At 39.0% G+C, this 23,926-nt stretch overlaps 1 protein-coding gene across 6 annotated transcripts in view; it reads left to right on the top strand.

Annotated features, from left to right (window-relative positions):
* csde1 (cold shock domain containing E1, RNA-binding) overlaps positions 1 to 23,926 on the top strand; it is a 97,373-nt gene that overhangs the window by 43,939 nt on the left and 29,508 nt on the right. For 5 of the 6 annotated variants that reach the window (XM_087973711.1, XM_087973717.1, XM_087973714.1 and 2 more), the window contains 8 exons: positions 154 to 235; positions 1,399 to 1,527; positions 2,949 to 3,074; positions 4,556 to 4,768; positions 5,018 to 5,158; positions 6,279 to 6,443; positions 18,353 to 18,460; positions 20,377 to 20,552. In XM_087973711.1, coding sequence (XP_087829837.1) covers positions 154 to 235; positions 1,399 to 1,527; positions 2,949 to 3,074; positions 4,556 to 4,768; positions 5,018 to 5,158; positions 6,279 to 6,443; positions 18,353 to 18,460; positions 20,377 to 20,552 — 1,140 coding nt within the window. The remainder of the gene's footprint in view (positions 1 to 153; positions 236 to 1,398; positions 1,528 to 2,948; positions 3,075 to 4,555; positions 4,769 to 5,017; positions 5,159 to 6,278; positions 6,444 to 18,352; positions 18,461 to 20,376; positions 20,553 to 23,926) is intronic. The other variant, XM_087973716.1, reaches the window with a different exon arrangement.

The following is a 23,926-nucleotide window of genomic DNA, read 5'->3' as shown; positions in this document are numbered from 1 at the left end:
AAAGTGTTTGTTGTTCAGTGTCTGCAGGGTGGTCAGAAATTGTTTATACTGTTTTACTTTGCCTATTACACATGCTTATGGACTGTTAGTCAGCTTACTGTATGTCTGCTCGAGTGCTCTATACGACTAATTGTAGATGCTTTTATTTCTTAGTACTGGTGCTGTAAATGCTCACAACATTGTACTGGTGAAGAAGAAACAGGGTCGGTGTCAAGGTGTAGTTTGTGCCATGAAGGTATGTGTCCACTTTTTAGATGATCCATTATCTTGAGGTACTAATAGTTGATATTTTGAAAGAAAATAAATCTTTATTGGAATAAAGGTGTGGGTTTGACCATATTAAAATTAGATGTGTAATGGTGGAGGGATTTGAGTTGGTTGATATTTCAAATTAAGTTAAACTTTTGAAATTTGCAAAAACTTGACCTCTTAACATACAACTGGAAATCTGAAAGCATGCTGGAGAAACAAGTCTGGCATCTCTTGAGAGAAAAACATTTTAATGCTTGAAGTCCAGTGCCCCTTTGTCAGATCGTCTTAGGAGTTAGCATTTTCTCCACCTTGTTGTTTTGAGAAACTCCTCACTTGCCAAATCAAGGTAGAGTTGTAAATGTTCCAGTTGAGTTAATAGCATAGCTTTACTACAGGTATCAATAATGCAGGTTCCTGATCTTGACTGGGGCTACATCGGAATTATGAATTTTGTGTCAACCCTAACATCAGTGTTCTGGACTCTGAAAGAAGAAATGTGATCATCTGTGTGAAAGAAACCACTAGAATTGGCACATCATCAAATTGTACACACAATTCCTTTTTTGGCAGCACGGTGGCTCCGTGGTTAGTACTGCTGCCTCATTGCCAGGGACCCGGGTTCAATTCCACCTCAGGCGACTGTCTGTGGAGTTTACACATTCTTGTGTCTGCGTGGGTTTTCTCCCACATTCCAAAGATGGGCAAATTAGGTGAATTGGCCATGCTAAATTGCCCATAGTGTTCAGAGATGTGTAAGTTAGGTGCTTTAGTCATGTAGAGTAGTACGGGTGAGTGTGTTGCTCTTCGGAGAGTCGGTTTGGACTTGTTCGGACAAATAGCTTGTTGCTACGCTGTAGGGATTCTGTGATCAATGAAAACTCCCGTGAGATTTTTTTTTCTTTTTTAATCTTGAGATAGCTGTGACCTAATTTGGAAATTTTGGTTGTCATTGGTGTGCAGTTATTATAAAAAGGGCAATTGCATGTTTTGTTAAGCATTGTTTTAAAGTTTATTTCAAATCTGGGTCTATTGGGAATATCACAGTATAATATTTAGTGTTCTACTTGGGCCTTACATTTTTTGTCTGTGCAGGTAATTTATTTTGTATAGCAAATATTTATGTTAACTGTTCATTGATCTTTAAAGGAAGCATTTGGATTCATCGAACGAGGTGACCTTGTAAAAGAGATCTTCTTCCACTATAGTGAATTCAAGGGAAATCTGGAGACCTTGCAGCCGGGCGATGATGTGGAATTTACTATTAAAGAAAGAAATGTAAGCAATACAATTATGTCCAGTGGAACATATGTAATTAGTCTTAGGAAGCTGTAAATGTGAGGAAGGCAAGAAGCTAAGCAACATCATTATGTTTAGTAATGTTTTCCGTAATAATATTTAATTGCATCCATATAGCTGAGCTTGACAGTGTTCAGGATTTTAATGAATGATCTTTCAGGATAGTTATTTAACTGATCTGAACTGGGTTGTTGCTGCCTGGTGCACCTTCTAATTTTTAGTATGTAGTTGAGACTATAGAAGTATAAGACTGAACAGTATATTTGGTCCTTGTACTCACTAGGTCCTGTAAATCTTCGTTTACAGCTGAATAGATTATTTGAGGGGTTAGCGTTCTTTCCTGTCTAGAGCTAGAGAGATTGCAATGGTATGAAATAGTTTAAACAGTTGAACTTAGTTGCGTGTGCAATTGCAGACAATTTAATTTTACCTTTGAATGCGAACCTGCCTAGAATTGTTATTGTGCAGTCCACAATTACTTGAAAATTTGCTTTTAGTCTTGCGCTGTTAAGGAACAACTTTAAATTGGGGTGGTAAAATGTGAACATCTGGTTTTGATATGTTTCACATTTCATCATGTCAATTTTGCTGGGTTTTCTTTGGGAGCTGCTAAATATAAATGAATTTTGTTATTGGCACTTCATTCTACACAAATGCAATAAGATTTTGTCTGATTTCTATTTTGAGCTGTTGGGGAAATGAGTTTACAAGACTGACTTTTTCCCCCCCCGAATCGTTTTCTTTTAAATCTGGCAATATTGTCATGTATGTTTGACCACAGTGTGCAAGAATAATAGGGTGTGTTTTCCCACTGGATATATGCTCACTATGTCCAAGTAGGTTGGAGTTGTGCATGGAGATTCTGAAATTCCAATCAGACACTGAAGGAATTGCCTGGGAAACAATGTTCCTCTGGAAGGCCTGGAATCCTCAATATCCATTTAAATTGGAAACTCAAATGTTTGTGATTTAAATAAAGTAAAACAGTTACTCAAAAGTTAAACTTTAGTCTATTGTTGAACTTCCAAGTAACTATTACCTGACCCCACACTTGCCCCTCGCATCACCAAACTACATGAATGTGACCACTTAACACAAGAGACTGATCCTTTGCTGAGAGCATCACCCATTTCTATGCTATCAAAATACTTGTCTGAATTTAATTAGGCCTCTGCATTTATGAGGGAGACCTGAGCAGGATCCCCTTTCAAATATCTGGCACTCCCCCCTAAGGTTTAAATAAAAATAGGGCTGCAGTGACAATCTGCAGGAGATTATCACTCATTAGAAAATCTGGTACTATATTTTTGTTTTGGCTAGGAAATTTCTAAAATAGCTGATTTAATGAAAACATGAAAAAATATTATCTAGTAACTTATGCATAATTGCTCTCTTTCTAGGGAAAAGAAGTTGCTACTGAAGTGAAACTGTTACCCCAAGGAACTGTTATATTTGAAGATGTTAGCATTGAGCAATTTGATGGAACTGTCACCAAAGTTATTCCAAAAGTATCCAGTAAAACCCAGGTAAATAGCCTACTGCAGACTTTGTATATGATTATTAGAAAGATGTGTAAAGTTCTGTCACCAACAGTACTTTTTTTGCTTGAGAATTTGACTATTTGGCAAGCAGGTTGAACAATGGCAAATTGGTCATTTTGCCAGTATCCCAAGCCAGAAAAACAGTATCTGACTGGTTGGACTGAAGGGTTTGTTTCCATGCTGTACATCTCTGACCCTGTGAATTGATTGTAAAACATGTCTTAAAGCAATCGACAGACCCATAGTGGGAATTTGATGCAGCAAGGTTAAATTAGTTATTTTGAGAAATTTTGCTTGAATTGCATTTCCATCAAAAATGCAAACTGAGGAAGTCAATGGTATTACAATAGCCATTGAGCACAGTGCATACCTATTCACAATGATAAATGATTTGAGGTGCTGGTGTTGGACTGGGCTGGAGTGCTGGTCATTCATCACCACCTGATGAAGGGGCAGCGCTCCGAAAGTTAGTGTTTCCAAATAATAAACCTGTTGGACTATAACCCTGGTGTTGTGCTTTTTAACTTTGCACAATGATTAAGCAATCAGTCTTGGGCGGCATGGTGGCTCACAGTGCAAGGGACCTGGTTTGATTCCTGTCTTGAGTGTCTGTCTGTCTATGGAGTTTGCACGTTGTGTCTGTAAGGGTTTCCTCCGGCTGCTCCGGTTTCCTCCCGTGGTCAAAGATATACAGGTTGGATGAATTGGCCATGCTAAATTGCCCATAGTGTTATCTGCATTAGTCAGGGAAATGCATCTGGGTGGGTTACTCTTTGGAGGGTTTGTGTGGACTTGTTGGGCCAAATGTCCTGTTTTCACACTGTAGGGAATCTAATCTAATGTAAAATTAACCATGACTATTCTTGATTTTGTACTGGTCTGATCATCTGTTATCCGTTTTACTGACTTGTCTATTGAGTTTTGCTCTGGATTAATGTTAGTCATGGCAGGTGTGAGTTGGTTTGGCTTGTTTCAGGTAGACCATGAATGATTCAGTGGTCCCTTAAAACTGTTCTGGTGTAAACATTGAGATTTTGAGTACTGCAGTCTGGGAAATAATGTGACTGAAATTATTTTTGTTATTTATTGCTTGGTACCGTCATGACTAAATAGGAGTCACCTCTCTATAACTAATTCTATTCTGGGATTGGAAGTGTGCACAAGTCTCTCAAAGTCAGGATCTTATGCTATTTCTTTAATCTAAAGAGCTATGTAGCTAAACCAGGTAAATCACGCAGTAAGAATCCATATATTGCAGTGTTTGTTTTGTCATGCATTATACAGCCCTAGTAAACTAAAACACCAGTGCTTCAAATATTGACATAGAACTCTTAAATGGAGGACAACCTTCATTATCTTATTGAGACGAGCATTGGAAAGAGGTTTGTTTTGCCATGGAAGTTGGACTTACGGAAATTCTGAATTCAAAGTTGTATAATTCATATTCTTGCTGCTTAAATTTGTAGACTGACCCCTTGCCAGGACGTATCAAGGTAAACTTTGCCATTTCCAAAGAACTGCCCTTTGGAGATAAGGACACCCGATCTAAAGTGACACTCTTAGAAGGTGACCATGTAAGGTTTAATATCTCCACTGATCGACGTGACAAACTGGAACGTGCTACAAATATTGAAATTCTGACAGATTCTTTTGAGTTAACTGGAGAAACTAGAGAAATGGTAAGCTGGTCGTTTTAAACCTTTTCTTGAATAACTGGATGCCTTGCTCAGTTCTGATTAGATCTTGATGACTTTCCAGTCATTAGTAATGTCAGAAAAGGAACAGTTCACATGTGATGTGAAAATGTGAACAGGCATAAAGAATATGATTCAGAGAATAATGCTCATTAAAGAATGGCTGCATTTGGTGAAAAATCTGCATTTCTAAATTTGTTTTCCTGCAGATTTATAGTTTTTTTTTGTCTTCAGGGTGTGATTGCTGCCATGAGAGATGGGTTTGGTTTCATTAAATGTGTAGATCGCGATGCTCGAATGTTCTTCCACTTTAGTGAGATCATGGATAGCCTCCAGCTCCACATCTCTGATGAAGTTGAGTTCACAGTTGTCCCTGTAAGTCTTTCAATTCTTAGAAATTAAATTTATTCAGTTTGCATTAAATTGTCTAAATATTGTCAGCTGCCCAAACTACTAAACAAATGGGGCCTCTAGTCCATTTCTGTCACCTGAGGTGGACTACAGTTGGCTTTTCCTGAAAAAAATTCACATGGACAATACTGCAAATTTAGTCATTGACTTGTCAGTAAATTCATCTAGGACCCAGAAACAGCAATTAATCTAACCAACTTGTGTTTATTTGTTTGAAGGCACAGTGGTCATAGTATATGTAGAGCAGTGCTGTATGATATTTTTGATTCACTCAAATAGGAAGTCCTTATCTTTTACTCCTGATTATTGGTGCTCGGTCCTGCAGTGAAGCTTGAATCCACAATGTAACTAACCCAGTGAATGTTGCCAACTAAGCCATGCTTATAGTTAGATATGAAGGGTCATCCGCTCTCAGGTTCATGAAATTATTCAGCATAGACTTTGTGTGAAATTGGTGGGGGAAGAAAGTAACCTAAAATCAAAGTGTACAATATCTGATCCACACAATGACACTATCCATTGTGTGGATAATTTTTCTTGCACCATATATTTGACATAATCATGAAAATCTGTACTAAAGTGACCAGACTCAAGTGGGTTTGTGCATATGCAAATTGAGCTTTAGTTAAAAATGTAATCAACTTTAATTTGTGTTAAACTCTGATCCCTAATTGAGTAGTGAAGTGGTAAAGAGACTTCTTTTGAGGACAGGGTGTGCTGAAGATGGAGAATTTCATTCAACTACATAAAATTACAGCTTTGTGATTAATGTTAGCCATTTTCATGGCCTAAGGTTATGGCACACAACGCTAGTGCATTTTGGATTGAGTGCAGCTCCCACAATTTTTTATTAATCATATGTTAAATACAGGTGAACTTTTGAGGACCAATTTTCCAAACCTAGCAGGATGACTGCTCATCAAATTGCTTTCGCAAAATTCAAATATCTTCTAGATTGTCATAACATTGCATGAAAACAATACTAAATATAGAGGAATGAGTCAGCAAGACTTTCCTTGGTAGAGTTTGTGGTGTATTAGCTTTATTAATCTGTTATTAAAATTTTTTTATTCTCCTTCAAAAGGATGTACTTTCAGCCCAGAGGAACCATGCAATTCGTATTAAAAAACTTCCAAAAGGAACAGTGTCCTTTCACACACAATCTGAGCAACGTTACTTTGGGATGGTGGAGAAAGAAGCTACTGGTTCAATATCTAAATCTACTAGCCCAGCCAAGAGTAAAGAAAAGGTAATTAAAATTAAAGCAACATAAATCATCCAAGCCTGAGAATGCCTAAAATACTATTTAATATAAACTTAATAGACTCTTTCCAAATCCTTTTTGACTTTGACTGCCTTCAAGAACTACCTCAAGGAATTGGTTGTGGAGTTCATTTCACCCATGCCCCATTATAAGTCAGTACAATAATTTGTTTTGATTTTTGAGGAGATTGGACTTCTGCGTCTGAATTGATAGATACAGGAATATTGTGCTTGCTTTAGAAATGCCAATAGTTACGTGCAGTAACACTCCATTTCTAATATCGTATCAAAGGATGGGTAAGAGGCAAGAACTGAGGTTCTCGAGATTAATGAGGTGTTTTGTGCAGATGAAAGCTATGCCCCTGGCAAAGTAGCTCAGTAGCCAGAGATTCGAAGTTTAAAGTTCTTGTCTAAAGATGAGAGCAGAAAAGACAAATGAGTTGCTAGGATCTGGAATCTTCCATCTGAAAAGGGTGGTTAAAGTGTTTATAAAATAAACTTCAGTTGAGCAGATCCTAGAGTATGAGGAGCATAGCATGATATTACTAAAGAAATAAAAACAATCTGGGATTAATTATGATGGACTGATTTGTATTTGTTTGATTCTCTGAAAGACCAACTTTAAGTTGACTTAGACCCCACAGTTAATCTGAATGCCATAATACTAATATACTTATTTAGAGCCACAGTTCTCAACTTCAATCAGGTTTCTAATTCTTGGCTATTGAAAAGACTTTAGCAGCCTATTTTCAAAGTGGGAGGTATGATAATGGGTTTCTAATGCAATCCTTATACTTCAAGCTATTCTTGGGCTTCAAAATAAGCTACAGTTGGGGATGAGAATGAGCATTCAAATTTCACCATAGTGTCTAGTGAATTTGAAGTCAATAAATAGTGCAAGGTTACTGTTGACTGTAAGAACCCACCTGATTCATTGAAGGTCCTTTCTGGGTAGATATTTGTCTTTATACTAGTCTGATCTATATATGACTTCAAATAGACAATAGGTGCAGGAGTAGGCCATTCTGCCCTTTGAGCCTGCACCACCATTCAATATGATCATGGCTGATCATCCTTAATCAGTATCCTGTTCCTGCCTTATCTCCATAACCCTTGATTCCATTATCCTTGAGAGCTCTATCCAACTCTTTCTTAAATGAATCCAGAGACTGGGCCTCCACTGCCCTCTGGGGCAGAGCATTCCACACAGCCACCACTCTCTGGGTGAAGAAGTTTCTCCTCATCTCTGTCCTAAATGGTCTACCCCGTATTTTTAAGCTGTGTCCTCTGGTTCGGCACTCACTCATCAGCGGAAACATGTTTCCTGCCTCCAGTGTCTAATCCTTTCATAATCGTATATGTCTCAATCAGATCCCCTCGCAGTCTTCTAAACTCAAGGGTATACAAGCCCAATCACTCCAGTCTTTCAGTGTAAGGTAATCCCACCATTCCAGGAATTGACTTCGTGAACCTACGCTGCACTCCCTCAATAGCCAGAATGTCTTTCCTCAAATTTGGAGCCCAGAACTGCGGACAGTACTCCAGGTGTGGTCTCACCAGGGCCCTGTACAGCTGCAGAAGAACCTCTTTGCTTCTATATCAATCCCTCTTGTTATGAAAGCCAGCATGCTATTAGCCTCCTTCACTACCTGCTGTACCTGCAGAATTTGGTTGACTCTCTAATCTGCCCTCTAAAATGGGAGATTAAATCATTTGATTAGTGGCAAAAAAAGATAATAAATGCTATGTCTCACCTGTATCTTGTGAAATGCATCTTTGGCCAGGAAGTATTTTGGGCAGCAGGACTCAAACTTCGAATGTCCCAATGACTGCTCACCAACCAGCCTTGATCTTTTCCTCCTAAGACAGTACTTTACTCAACTGGCGCTATATCTCCATGTCTAAACACAAGCCTAGGCCCACTCAGCAAATTCTCACCTCCCACTTAAGTTCTTGAGAGTGCATATCACTGGACTTTAAAAGATTGCATACGAGTATCTAGTTTTTGACAATTGTAGCTATTGCAGGTTTTCATTGCCTTCACAGCTTCTCTGTGAAGAGCACTTCAGCTACATGGAGTTAGTTAACAGAAGCACTATTCCTCCCTGCATTCACCACTTCTGCTCCCAGACGAAAAGTAGCAATCTTCCACTTTAACTGGCTTCCATGGGCTCTCTTGTTCCCTATCTGATCTGTCTACTTTTCGTGCCATTTTCTACTACAGAGACACGCTACTATATAAAATGGCCAATTTTAACCCTAACCCTATCCAGTCTGTGCAGTTGCAGTGAAGCAAACTTGAGCATCACATATGCAGCTTGTCATACTGCCAGGTAATGCTGTGAATTTAAGGTCTTGATCCCCCCAACCCTGCCAAGGCATTGTCATGCAGAAATACTGAGTGGAGTCTACCTTCAAAAAATAAATTTAACATGTCTCCACAAGCGCCATGCTAATTTGTTCTTGCTGCATCCTTGTATACCTTTCAGCTAGGAAATATATGGCCTCTTCTATATTCATTGCTACTTTTAAGATGGATTAAAAGCATATAACACCTTGGGATTACCACAGTTTTTGCCTTCAGTAGGTAAAACTCCTGACTTCTCCTGAAATGACATTTGAAACAGTCTTTTGATGTATAGAATTCTATCCTGTCTGTTACTCAGTGGTGTGATTTTTAGAATATATGCTTGTGATATGCAACTATTGAATTTATTTGCTTCCGTTGAAAATGTCGTCATTCTTTTAAGTCTTAAAGAAATGTAAGGCTGAAGTTAGAAATAGAAGGAAGTGACATGTTGTTTGTTCATGGCATGTGGGCATTATTGGCAAACACCTAGTACCAAAGTCCTGTAATTGTCCATAAATGTCTACATGGAGCATCTGGAGTCATGTGCAGGCCACAATAGGTAAGGATGGCAGATTGCCTTCCCTAAAGGGCATTAGTCAAGAGTATTTTTTAAATGACAATTGACAGTGGTTATGGGTCACTTGGCTAGCGCTCTATAGAGTCATAGAGATGTACAGCATGGAAACAGACCCTTCGGTCCAACGCATGCCAATTCAATATCCCAACTCAATCTAGTCCCATCTGCCAGCACCTGACCCATATCCCTCCGAACCCTTCCTATTCAAATACCCATCCAAATGCCTCTTAAATGTTGCAATTGTACCAGCCTCCACCACTTCCTCTGGCAGCTCATTCCATACACATATCACTCTGCATGAAAAAGTTGCTCCTTGGGTCTCTTTTATATCTTTCCCCTCTCACCCTTGACCAATGCCCTCTAGTTCTGGACTCCCCGACCCCAGGGAAAAGATTTTGCCTATTTATCCTATCCATGCCTGTCATGATTTTGTAAACCTCTATAAGGTCACCCCTCAGCCTCTAATGCTCCAGGGAAAACAGCCCCAGGCTGTTCAGTCTCTCCTATAGCTCAGATCCTCCAACCCTGGCAACATCCTTGTAAATCTTTTCTGGACCCTTTCAAGTTTCACAACATCTTTCCGATAGGAAAGTCAAGATTTCTATGACCAATACATTTCACCATCTGCTATTTGAACCCATGTTGCCAGAAAATGGACATGATATTTGAGTCTTGCCAGGAAATACTAGGAGACATAAATTTTAAGGTGGGGGGGTGGGGAATAGAAGGATGTTTAAGGGAGACTTACAGAGCAGGGTTTTTAGACAGGTTGGTAGGTACCTTGAACATGCTGTTAGGGGAGGTGGTTGAAGCAGGTACAACACAACGTTTGAGGCATTTAGACATCTGAACAGACTGAATCGAGGAATATGGGTCATGTGTAGGCAAATGGGACTGGTTTAAAATGGCATTGTGGTCAGCACAACATGTTGGGCTAAATGGCCTGTTCCTGCATTGTACTGTTCTGATTGTGGCTTATTGATGTTTGAGTTACTTTGATTATTATCTTTGTTCCACCAAATGCTTGTCTGTAGCATTCTGCTAGTTGACTTTCTTTTGCCAATTGACTGTCTGAGTAGCTTACAATGACTGGTCTAAGAGGAGAGTCATGGAACTGAGTTTCTTTGGTTGGAGGATAGGGAAAGAATGTCAAGCTGCTGGAACGAGCTTTTGGTCTTGAAATCTTTTGGTCTGAAGTTTGTCTGTTAAATTCTGTAATGGATCATTAAGGTACTTGAGGTGATTTTGTGGACTGAATGATGCTCCAGATAAGGAAAGAAGCCAGCTTTGATCAGAACTGTCTGGTACTCATTTCTTAGCTGAAATCCATTGAAATTAATTAAGTAGAAGTTTTCTTTTCCCCTTGAACCAATTAGAAAGACCTCTATTACAATAAGAGGTAAGGTTCTTAATTTGTGTGCTTCTGCTATGCCCCGCCCCTCCAAATGAAGCTGAGCATTGGGAGCTGGTGTTTTTTGTGGTCACTGCAACAAAACTGATTTTGAAAGAGGGAGATTCCAAAAGTGAGAATAGGCTGGTATTAATTTGATCAACATCTTGATGGTCCTTGATTAGCAACCTGTCTTGCACACAGTGCAAAAACATGCATGTGTATTCAATAGTCTCTTGATTGTGCTTAAAAACTGCAATCATATGCTCATTGTCCTTTTTGTTTCTCCCATTCTTAAACTCTTAAAATTTTGCTTTTTTCTTTCCTTTTGTATTTTCCTTGCAGAAAAAAGAAAAGGTATGAAAATCCTTTGAAATCCAATTTCAGTTCAGTAAGATGCATGTTGTTGCTCATAGTCGAGTGCATTTAGGCTGAAGCCTTGGTTGCTTTTGAGGTGGAGTTATGGCATGGTTTGTAAAGTAGTGAATTAATATTGAATTGAATCTTTTTGTGAAAATGTCAATTTGAGTGGGCATTTGCAGATTTCTAAATGAATTGTAGAGTCTTATTGTGAATAGTTATTGACTGGAGTTCCTCATTTGGTTCATTCTGTTTCTCATAAATGCATGATGTGATATTTGTGGATTGTATTCTGCCGAACTGTTGAACTTTGCAGAAACTTCAATGTTGATAATTCCTGCATAGCATAAACGTACTGTGCAAAGTGGAACTGGGGATGTGGGTTATTTGCCTAACACGCGACTCTTCAATACTTGTATTGAATTAAATTGAATTTCTAACTGTTCTCTTAATGCAGTTTAGATAACACAAAACCAAAATGATCTCATCTAAAGTTTTAGCTGAGCCGATATGAGGATTTTGTGGCATTTGCTGCCTTCTGGAGTAATTTAAGTGTCTGGGTAGCTTGCCAGCTTATTTTGAAGCTACTTGCTGATTGTCCTGTTGGTTGGCAGTTTAAAACTGAGGGAGTAATCTAGCATAATAAAAGTGTAATTGACTTGGAATTGTCATTCCAGTATGCATTATAACTAGCATCCTATGTAATCAACTTTGTCATAGAGATGTAATCATGGAGACAGATCCTTTAGTCCAACTCGTCCATGCCGACCAGTTATCCCAACCCAATTTAGTCCCATTTGCCAGCACCGAGCCCATATCCCTCCAAACCCTTTCCATTAATATACTCATCCAGATGCCTTTTAAATGTTGCAATTGTACCAGTCTCCATTTCCTCCGACAGCTCATTCCATACACTTGCTACTTTGTGTGAAAAAGCTGCCCCTTGGGTCTCTCTTATATCTTTCCCCTCTCACCCTCAACCTATGCCCTCTAGTTGTGGACTCCCCCACTCCAGGGGAGAGACTTTGTCTATTTACCCTATCTATGCCCCTCATGAATTTATAAACCTTAAGGTCACCCCTCAGCCTCCAACACTCCAGGGAAAATAGCCCCAGCCTATTCAGCCTCTCCCTATAGTTCAAATCCTCCAACCCTAGCAAAATCCTTGTAAATCTTTTCTGAACCCTTTCAAGTTTCACAACCTCCTTCCAATAGGAAGGAGTGTAGAACTGACGAAATGTTCCAGAAGTGGCGTAACCAATGTCCTGTACAGGTGCAACATGACCTCCCAAACCCTGTATTCAGTACTCTGACTAATAAATGAAAGCATACCAAACACTACCTTCACTGTTATCTATGGCATGGTGGCACAATAGTTAGCACTGCTGCCTCCGCGCCAGAGACCTGGGTTCAATTCCCGCCTCAGGCGACTGATTGATTGATTGTGCAAACTCCACACAATCATTCTCCCCGTGTCTGCTTGGGTGCCCTCCGGGTGCTCCGGTTTCCTCCCACAGTCCAAAAAACGTGCAGGTTAAGTGAATTGGCCATGCTAAATTGTCCATACTGTTAGGGGTAAATGTAGGGGAATGGGTCTGGGTGAGTTGCACTTCGGGTTGGTGTGGACTTGTTGGCTGAAGGGCCTGTTTCCACACGAAGTAATCTAATCCAATATCTTAAAAAAAAATACCTGTGACTCTACTTTCAAGGAGCTATAAACCTGCACTCCAAGGTCTCTTTGTTCAGCAACACTCCCTAGGACCTTACCATTAAGTGTACAAGTCCTGCTCTGATTTGCTTTCCCAAAATACAGCACCTCGCATTTATCTAAATTTAACTCCATCTGCCACTTTTCAGCCCATTGGACCATATGATCAAGATCCCATTGTAGTCTGAGGTAACCTCCTTCGCTGTCTACTACACCTCCAATTTTGGTGTCATCTGCAAAGCTACTAGCTATACCTTATATGGTCACGTCCAAATCACTTATAAATGATAAAGTAGTGGACCCAGCACCGATCCTTCTGGCACTCCACTGGTCGCCATAACTAGAGACTAGTCTAAACTATGTGGAAAAGGTCATGAGGTAATCTCGCTCAGCTAACCTGCCCAACATCATTGTCCTATAAAATGGCTTTTTCTTTTTCAAAAAAAAACAGATTCCCAAAATGCAAATTAAATTCATAACATTCCTGGATCTTGTGCTCCAGGGAATGCACACATTCAATCCATAACAAGTGCACACCCAAGTCAGACCACAAAGTTAACCTTTCACCAACTTGTGTCTGGTCTCTCCCTGTGTCCCTTGAACCCTTAGGTCAGTGAATGTACTTTATGGAAGAAGGTTCTCGCGCGTGCTCTCAGCTTCATAAATTCAAATCCTCTGTGTGGTATACATGAAAATGTATCAGGATTGTTCTAATACATATTCCATTCAGCTGATTAAATTACAAGTTCCTTTCCTAATGTGTATGAGTTTTAAGAGTCTTCAATATAAAACAGAAATTCAGTTATCCAACATCCAACTGTGAAATATGCGTAGCTTCCAGCCCTCGAGGTGAGAAGGAAGTACTGCCACACATTCCACAAGTGTGCAAATTTTAACACTTCATTTACACTGAACCATTGACACTAAGAACAGATGTCCTTAATCCTTCTGAACTGTTCGATCACGTACATGCTAATTAACAATGTCAACAGAAAGCTCAAACAATATTTATCAAGACCCACAACGCGCAAACTCAAGACATCACGAGATCAGAATATTTTTCAGCATTTCCAGTTCAAAGTTAAATATGTGAATAACTCAAATCGAAACATAACAAAATACCTAAATTCTAAAAATAGTTAGGTGTACACAGCATGGAAACAGACCCTTTGGTCCAACTTGTGCATGCTGACCAGATATCATAGATAAATTTCATCCCATTTGTCAACACTTGGCCCATATACCTCAAACCTTTCCCATTCATATTCCCATCCAAATGTCTTTTAAAACATTGTAATTGTACCAGCCTCCATCGCTTCCTCTGGAAGCTCAAACTATACACTCCCCACCCTCTGTGTGGAAAAGGTTGCCTTTGAGGTCCCTTTCAAATCTTTCCTCTCTCACCTTAAACCTATGCCCTCTTGTTCTAGACTCCCCCACCCTAGGGAAAAGATGTTAACTATTTACCCTATCCATGCTCTTGATTTTATAAACCTCTATAAGATCATCCCCTCAGCCTCCAACACTCCAGGAAAAGCAAGTCCAGCCCATTCAGCCTCTCCTTTATAGCTCAAATCCTCCAACCCTGGCAACATCCTTAAGTTCTTTCTGAGCTCTTTCCGAACCCTTTCAAGTTTCACAACATCCTTCCAATAGGAGGGAGACCAGAATTGCGCAATTTTTCTTTAAAGAGATATCTTGTCTTTGCCTGAATAAAGTGTACATTTGTTCATTACGAAACCATTTTACAAACCCCACAACCCACAAAACAGGCAAATGTGCAACACACAACTGGATAAACCAGCTACTCTGCATTCACTTTTTATTAATTCTATCCACTGTTAATGCAGAATCAATTTCCAATTGTAGTACAGCAACAAGTATAGTTAATACTGGGGTCAAAGCCAACCAAACAAAAATTTACGTCTCAATTTACTCATTTACTTGTCCACTTCTAGAACTGGAACAAACAAATTTGTAAGAAGATCTCCATTATCTGTAAGAATAATAGGGTGGTTATGGTAGGGGATTTTAACTTTCCAAACAGTGAGGTTCCCAGCCTCATTCTTGATGAAGAGCCTTTGCCCAAAACATCATCTTTCCTGCTCCTCGGATGCTGCCTGATCTGTGCTTTTTCAGCCACGCTCTAATCTTGACTCTTTTCTTCAAATCTGCAACACTCACTTTTGCCTGTTTTTATTGGGTACCCGTTCTTCTTGAATAGACTGTGTAAATGTGTTTCTCCGGCTGCTCATAGTTCCTGGGTGCTGTAGTATGTTCTGGGCCCTGGTTTGTGTACCTTGGGTAATCCGTAGAAGCAGTGTGTGTTGGATCTATCAGGTTTCATTTTTTTGAGATCTGTCTTGTTAATTTGGTCAGATTTATGAGGATTCTTCAAATTGATTAGATTAATTAGTGTGGAAACAGGCCCTTCGGCCCAACAAGTCCACGCCGAAGCGCAATCCATCCAGACCCACCTAACACTACAGGCAGTTAGCAATTTTGGACTGTGGGAGGAAACCGGAGCACCCGGAGGAAACCCCCGCAGACACTGAGAATGTGCAAACTCCACACAGTTGGTTGCCTGAGGCGGGTATTGAACCCGGGTCTCTGGCGCTGTGAGGCAGCAGTGCTAACCACTGTGCCACCGTGCTGCCAAATGTAGCTGTGATATGGTCTTCTAGCTGTGGAGTCAGGTCTATTGCCACCTATTAGGTATCAGTATCTGTGAGCAGTGAGTTAGCCTTTTTCAATGTACTGTTCTGTTTAGGATGACTGTCGTGCACCCTTTATCTGCAGGTAGGGTTACAATACCAATACAGAAAAGTACCTATACAGTGTATTCAAGAAGAACAAGTCCCGATAAACACAGTCTGCCAATTCTTAAACAAGGAGACACAATACACCCAGAAATTCTAGTCACTCTACCGTACATCAAAGACAATTGAGATGATTACCGGGCTATTCTGACCCCTTGGCATCACGGTAGCCCACAAACCTAGTAACACACTAAAACAGCAACTGATGAACCTAAAGGACCCCATAGCAGCAACCAGCAAAACAAATGTCGTGAACAGAATATCATGCAAGGACTATAACAAACACTGCATCGGATAGACAGGCAGAAAACCGCCCACCGAAAGTAGTGACCCACCATCACTAGTATCCTGATATACAGATGAAGGAGGACATCACTTCAACTGGCACAACACGTTTATCCTAGGACAGGTACAGAGACACGCACGGGAATTCCTAGTGGCCTGGCATTCAAATCTGAATTCCATCAATTAAGACAGAATTGGACTCCATTTCCCAACCTCTGAGGAAAAGAGTACTGGAAATGATATCACCCACCTTAACAGACCAAGGCGCACAAATAGAAAGCGGGACAGAACACCAGCGCTTCACCGGAGGCTCACTGATGTTATCTAGCATGGTGACAAAACATTTGAAACAAACCTGAGTCGAGCAATGTATATGATTAAATGGAAAGCATTCCAATTGATAAGACTGAAGCTATGTTTTATTTACAGTTTGCCTTGAGAGCAAATTGTTGTAAATGATCAGCCAAATGAGATGATCATGAAGAGCATTAAATCTGAAATAAAAGTTGAAGGTTGCTAAAATGATTGGACTAATAATGCCCAAATAAAAGAAATGAGAGCAGGAGTAGACCATTTGACCCTTAACATCTATTGTAATATTTAGTAAAATTGTGGCTGATTTTGATCGTGACCTTAACTCTCACTTTCTTGCTTGTCCCCTGTAACTGTTGTCTCAAAGCTCCACCTAACTAATAGATTTGAAGATCCAGTTTCCACTGCTCATGTGTAGAGAATTCTAAGTGTTATTGATCAACTGAAAGCTTGTCCTCTGTCTCGATGTAATCGTAGTCTTTTATTCCACCTTTCCTGGTCATACTCTATATCAGTAACCCAAGACTAGTCTAACAATAGAATAAATACAGTTCACTGGATAAAGGTTCCTTTTTACAATCACATGAACAACTTTGAATTATTTCCGCAAGTGTCTGCTACAGTTTTTGTATCTTTCTGGTCCACTGTAGCCATCTCTGCATTTGTGCATTTTATGCAAGTTTTAAACATTAGTTTGACCTACATTTTTCACTGTCCAACTGACTATGAAATTCATGCTGTAATCACTCTTATCTCGAGGATACTTTTAATGTAAATCATGCTTTAATCCTGTCTCCTTGCATGTTACCGAGTCTAAAATAGCTTGTTCCCTAGTAGATCCTAGAACTTTTTGTCTAAAATTGTCCCAGTACATAACTCCCCCTTGGGTCTGTCAATTTGTTTTGTTCAATCTAATGTAAAGATTAAAATCACAATGTGTAATCTTGAATGTACATCATGGGTATAGTGGGTGGAAACCTTTTCCAGCCTTGTCACATGATCCTGACTACCCTATTGCTGGTTGCAAAGTAAGGAACGAAGGGGTAATGTTAAGTGGTAGAAGTAAGAAAACTTGTAAGTATACAAGATCATTAGGAACTCTGCCTTATAGATGGCAAATAAGCTTTTAACAGTAATTTTAAAAAAAAAATTAATTGCAGTATAGAATAGTGGATGTAGACTTTCTGGATGGGATTAGTATAGGCATTCAACCCTTGAACCTATTCTGAGTGAATGAACTAATCGGTTCAAGTGACTTTCATCTAACCTTGATGGTAATGTCATTGTCACTGTTTGACTCCTGGAACATATAGTTCAGAAACAGGCTATTTCTCCAAATGCTTGATTTTTAATTTTTATTCACTTCTGGGGTGGATGGAGTGGTCCAGGATTTTGATACTAAAGTCAGGCTGTCTTGAGTTGGTGTTTTTTATTCCCCATCTGTTCTTTACTAGGTTGCAAAGTATGTGGATTTGAAAGATGTGTTCTTGTATTGCAAAAGCCTATTGTACACAATGCAGCTGGTACTGGAGGGAGTGTATGTTTAAGGTGGCAGATGAGCTACTGGCCAAGCAAGCTGCTTGTTCTCTGGATGGTATCGAGCTTTGATCTTTGGACCAAATGGAGAATATTCTGTTGCAATTTTCCCTCTTGGATGGAGGGAATACTTTATAAGCAGCACCTCATGCTAACTCCTGTAACCATATGCAGCTGGTCTAATTAAGTTTCTAGCCAAAAGCAACTTCTGTTCTTTGCTCCCTCCTTATCCAGCTTTCCTTAAGTGATTCTAGGCTTTTACCTTTTTTTTTGTAAAACAGCAATGATATGTACTAAACATTTGAGGTGAAATATTTTGAAGTACTGTTTTGGGAAATGAAGTGTTATATTTTCAAAAATGGCTTAGAATTTAATTGAAGAACAAAGTTTAACTTTGATCTCATGCATTGGATTTTGTTATACATCATCCTACTTGAATGTAGTTGGCTCTTTTAGGAACTAAGCATCCTACAAAGATTTTTGTAAATGTGACCTGGTTAATATGGAAGGGAGTGGCTTCAACAGTTGCTTAACTCATTCTTTTCTATTGCTCTTTAGGATGCAGAAGAGGGAATCATTGCATATGAGGAAGCTGGGGTAAGGATGACTGTACCATACCATATAAAAGACCTGGAAGGGTGTGCAATTCCACAGCTTGGTGATAAGGTATAAGAAGCTCAATTACTCGTATAAAGGTTTTTGATTGTTAATTTAGGTAAAAAGATCATATTATAAGAACCATTGACACACTTCTGAAAGACCAGTCAGAAATATGATTTGGATTTCTGTTGTGGTAAGTTAATGTCTCCACAGTCATTTAATTATGGAATATGTGTGCTGAACCTTAGGTTTTACCATGAGGATGAGGAGAGCAATGTTTGACTCTTGTATGTATTTTTAGGTTCTTTTTTAATACTTAAAAAAAAAAAAACCCTTGTGGAAAGTTTGAGACTAAGAAAAGTGTTTAGTTCTAGAATAGTATGAGAGCTGACACAACTATACCAAGTCAGTGACAGTGATCAGGGAAAAGTGCAAACTAAAGGTATTTGGGACTTGCTAGATAGAGGAAACTAATCTGTGTTGTCGTCACATCAGTAATGTGCTTGCTAATTGTTAATCAAATTCTACAATACACCTTGGTTTTTCAGTAATCTATGGATAAATATTGCCCCGAACATTGCTGAAACTCCTGCCCTTTTGCTGTAAGAGATGTATTTATGTATGGGTTTAATAGCCTCGAGATTCACAAAGCATGTTACAGCTAGTGAAGTGAACTTATTGTGTTTCTGTTATAATGTAGGGAAAACACAGGAAATTTGTGTGCAGGAGTTCCCACAATCAGGTGTGGCTAATGTCAGATGACTTGGTTTGCAATGTCGTCATTTTGCTGCTTGGGTGCATCACATCCTTTTTAAAATTAAGAAGCAGATAGAGAGCCACCATGTGGCCATTGTATGAAGTTCTGAATTTACCAATAATTTGTTCCTATTCAAACTGATTTTCAAAACAAAATGAGAATGCAGCATGACCGATTTCATCAGTATTTACAAATGTGACATGCTGCATACAGTATACCAAGGAGTCGATCCATATGGCAGGACTGCTAAGTAAATTTTGAAATGCGTTGTGTTGTGACATTTTCAAAGACTAAAATCTGTTTAAATGCCTTGGGTCTCTTAATATGGCTGGAAGCTACTATTTTGTCTATCTTGATTACACTTCATCCTTTGGCGGAAGGGTATTGAAAAAATAAAATTTGTCGTCCTCATTATATTGAATTGAAAAGCTTCGTCTTTGGTTTTTGTCTGATCTTTGCCCTGTTATATTCAACACCGTCAATATCGACTTCTGCCAATTTTGCTTTTCTGGTGAATTATTGTGTACTCCCATTATGAAGCAGCTTGATGTTTACAGTACATTGAACTCCAATCTGTACAGTATTCCCAGCATATTTTTAAAAACTGGCCATTTTTTTGAGGGATTGTTTCTTCATTTTTTTTGGTTATTGAAAAGAATGAATAGTGGGGGCACAGTTTATTCCTACAAGTAAGAGCAGGCAAACCATAAACAGCCAGTGGTATTAATGGAAAGCAGTACAAGAGCAGAGAGCTAAAGGTAGTAGTTCGGAAATGGTACTGTCTAAGGTTTCCAATTATAATATGAGTTCACTGAATATACAGCACTAGACTTTACTAACTTGATTTACTCCTTTTGCATCACATTGATTGTCAAAGTCTTAACCCCAAAAAAACTAGCAAAATTTAATCCTAGATAAGTAGTGATCTTTTTTTTTATAACCAAGTAGTCCATGGCTGGCTGTTGAAAAACCAGCTAAGATCTCTTCCTGGAGTCATGGTGATCTTTTAAAAGCATTGGACATAGTTCATCTGAAGTTTCAAATTGAGAACTTTCTTTTAATTACCAAAACCTTTCAGAGTAGCACTTGATCGCGAATCACAAGTATGTGTATTCCCTTTGGCATATGCTTCCTGATTATTTTTTTTTTTAAAAAGTCTTTCTTCCATGGAAATATTAGGTAAATAAAATTTCTTCAACTTTTTTGTATCTACTGTTCCATGTAGATTGAATTTAGTATCTGTGAAGTTAAAAGAACTGGTCTCCAGAGTGCAGTGTCAATCAAAATTCTAAATCGTAACCCCAATGCCAAGAGACTTGTAGGATATGTAGCTGCTTTGAAGGATAACTTTGGTTTCATTGAAACTTCTCAACATGATCAAGAAATCTTCTTCCACTACAGGTGAGCCAAATATTTGATTCCTACATTGTATTAATGAAATATGAATGTAGTTAACTGGTGAAATGCATACCAGTGAGTGTGAAAGTTAAATCATTGTTCACTATTTGCTCATGTGTTGATATCCCAAGTAAGACCTTTTTAAAGTTTTGATCATCTGGATTGCATTGGCATTACTTTTTTACTTTGTGTAGAATTTCTAAGGCTGCATTCTTCTACGTTCTGTCCTTGATTTTCAAATATCAAGTTGAGATCCCTGGCTACATAATTTCTCTAATCGAGAATTTAAGCTGCTAAATGCATTCTACACCAAATTTATTACTCCATAGACTTTTAGATTAGATTACTTAATGTGGAAACAGGCCCTTCGGCCCAACAAGTCCACACCGACCCTCCCAAGAGCAATCCACCCAGACCCATTCCCCTACATTTACCCCTTCACCTAACACTATGGGCGATTTAGCATGGCCAATCCACCTAACCTGCACGTTTTTTGGATTGAGAGGGGAAACCGGAGCACCTGGAGGAAACCCACGCGGACACGGGGAGAATGTGCAAACCCCACAGAAAGTTGCCTGATGTGGGAATTGAACCTAGGTCTCTGGTGCTGTGAGGCAGCAGTGCTAACCACTGTGCCACCCAGTTGATGCAAATAAGTTAAGTGGCAATTATTGTGCAAGCTTGTGACCCTTTTTTTGTATTCCTAAAATCCATAAGCTTAAGTACTTTTATGTTCAACATAGGTGGGGAAAAAATTAACTCTACAGTCACCAGGTGATTCTGTCGCTCATGAGCGATTTCAGCATGCAACTAGTGATTGGTAGTTGGGTCAGATGTCTGTATATATTTTAAATTTTGATATGTTTTTCAAGTATTTGCCATCTGAAGAATGTTAAACATAAAAGGTTTCATTCCAGCTGATACTGGAGCTAGTTGTGAATTTTGTGTGCCAGCAGAAAAGAGTTGTGCATTAATTTTAAAGTCCTGATTTCATGACTACACTCGTATGACAGCTCAAAGCAATTGCTGTTTTCATGTGCATTGTCTTGGCAAATTTGGCTTAATGAAATTTCTAACTGTTCTTTGCCCTTTCCTTCCCCATTTTATATAATAACTTTGCCCCAAAAATCATTGAGGCTTTTATGGAGTGATGTAAATGGGAAGAGTGAAAGATACATGGCTTTGGTTACAATCTGAGTTCAGTTTATTTCAAAGATATTGCACTGTCTGTTTGTGCCCTTTTGCTGCTTAGCCTTTTTGTTTTGGTAGTTTTCAGACATTTCATTCTTGATTTAGAATAGACATCTGATACTGTTGCATACTGTTACTGAGGAATCACACCTTACCTAGAGCAATATTTTCTTCTGCATTTGCAGTTGCACTAGACCTGAGATGAATCTAACTCCAACTGTTTAAAGATATTCATCATATATATTTGTCTCTATTGTAAATCAGATATATGTAACAGGTAGTTTGCTATTCACCTTATCTATATCTTGCATATTTTATAAACCTCGAAGGTCATCCCTCAATCTCCTATGCTCCAGTGGAAAATTGTCCCAGCCTATCCAACCTATTTTTATAAATCAAACCTCTCCACTCTTGGCAACATCCTGGTGAATCTTTTCTGAACTCCATCCAATTTAATATCCTTCCTGTAACAGGGTAACCAGAACTGCATGCAGTCCTCCACAAGTAGCCTCACCAGCATCCTGTACAGCCTCCAAATTCTTGTCCCGACCCCAATATTTAAAGCTCTGAGCAGTGAAAGCAAGCTTACTAAACTCAACCAGCCTGTCTATTGGTGACATAAATTTCAAAGAATTATGAACCATAATCCCTAGATTTCTCTGTTCTACAACAGTACTCAGGGCTCTACCACTAATTGTACATATCCTGTCCCTGTTTGTTTTTAACAAAATGCAGTACCTCATGTTTATCCAAACTAAATGCTTCCACTGTGATTTAACTATTTCCAGACAAGGGGTACGATGCTGCTCGTTATACTGTCCTTGGCTTTTTTTTCCAGAGGTCTTAAAGGAGAGAGACTACAAAGTCTAAGTTTGAAGGGTTTTAGGGCCAGTTTGATTATGGCGAACAGATACTGTCTAAGGCAAAAGCTTTCAAGTTTTTAAAAAATACACCTGTGCAATGAAAGGGGAGTGGCCAGTTCTCCCAGCTCAGCCTTACTCTGGTTCGATTTGGTTTTTGGCAGTCAGACAGTTTGGAAGCTGCTGGACCCAAAGAAACCAGTCCATGTTTGTTTGTTCTTGCATGCTCAGGTGTCTCTCCTGTGCAATCATTTGGAACAGTGTATTAAGTTGGTATAATCTGTTGGGTTTTTGGATAGATTAAGGTATTCTGTTTTGTTTTTTTTGTGTTTCATTAATCTTGTAAATTCTGTTTTGCTTAAAACTAGCTGGTTTGACCAGCTGCATCCTTCCTGGAATATCTACATTATGCCTTTAAAATAACTAGCAAAGTTAGGGTCTGGGTTATGTTCTTGAACTGTTTTGAGGTGGACTGGCCTGGTCCATACCATGGAGGCAATGAGATAAACTAACTTGAGGTGATCTGGAGTGGACTTGACCACCAGCTTGGTCTCCCTTTTGAATGCCTAAAATGTTTGGCATTGTATTGAAGGCAATGGTAAAGTTGGGAGCACATCATTTGTAGAATTTATAATCAACTTAATATCAGTCTTTGGTTTTAAGCTGACATAATTAATTATCCAGGCCTCCTTATGAATGGATAGATTTGAACAACAATTGTTGTTCAGGAAGCAGTGTTGGAAACTGAGTGCAAGATGATGAATTTTGTACAACCTCCAGGGCATGATAAAACCTTGGTCCAGCTGTATTTAATTCGAAATGTAGCTGTACCTCTTTAGTCAAACTACTCCTGTTTTATTTGGCATCTGGTGCAGCTCTTTGCACCAGAAGAACATTAGTAACATATCAGTCTTGTTGACTCAACATTGTACATCTCTTTAGATGCTTGGAACTTAGTAGTAACTGATGTACAGTAACTGTTTTTAAACTGGAGAGGACATTTTGCAGTAGAAATAATTGGCCAATCAGTGTTACTCTTGTGTTGGTTCACTCAGTACCTATTCACATCGATCAATAAATTTTGCTTTTTCTGAACATGTTTTGTTTTCCCTTGTAAAAGCTATAATGAATTCTGATATCATTAGTTTTTGGGAGGGCATTCTGTGTTTTAATCATATCTTGCACTGTAGACTGGTAAATGCAGTTCCTTGGTAGCGTTGTGCCTTCTAGTTCTTGCTCAGCAGGCAACACAAATTATTTCTTTTTGTTTACTGGATGATCTTGGCAAAGCCCCAATTTCAGCCCATTGTGGTTTTCCTGTGAAGT

This window comes from Chiloscyllium plagiosum, unplaced genomic scaffold, assembly GCF_037043375.1.
Source record: "Chiloscyllium plagiosum isolate Xiang-an unplaced genomic scaffold, Cpla_swu_hap1 HiC_scaffold_26, whole genome shotgun sequence".
NCBI classification, from domain to species: Eukaryota; Metazoa; Chordata; class Chondrichthyes; order Orectolobiformes; family Hemiscylliidae; genus Chiloscyllium; species Chiloscyllium plagiosum.
The sequence above is the reverse complement of the archived record's forward strand: the minus strand, read 5'-3'. Positions and strand labels throughout refer to the sequence as shown.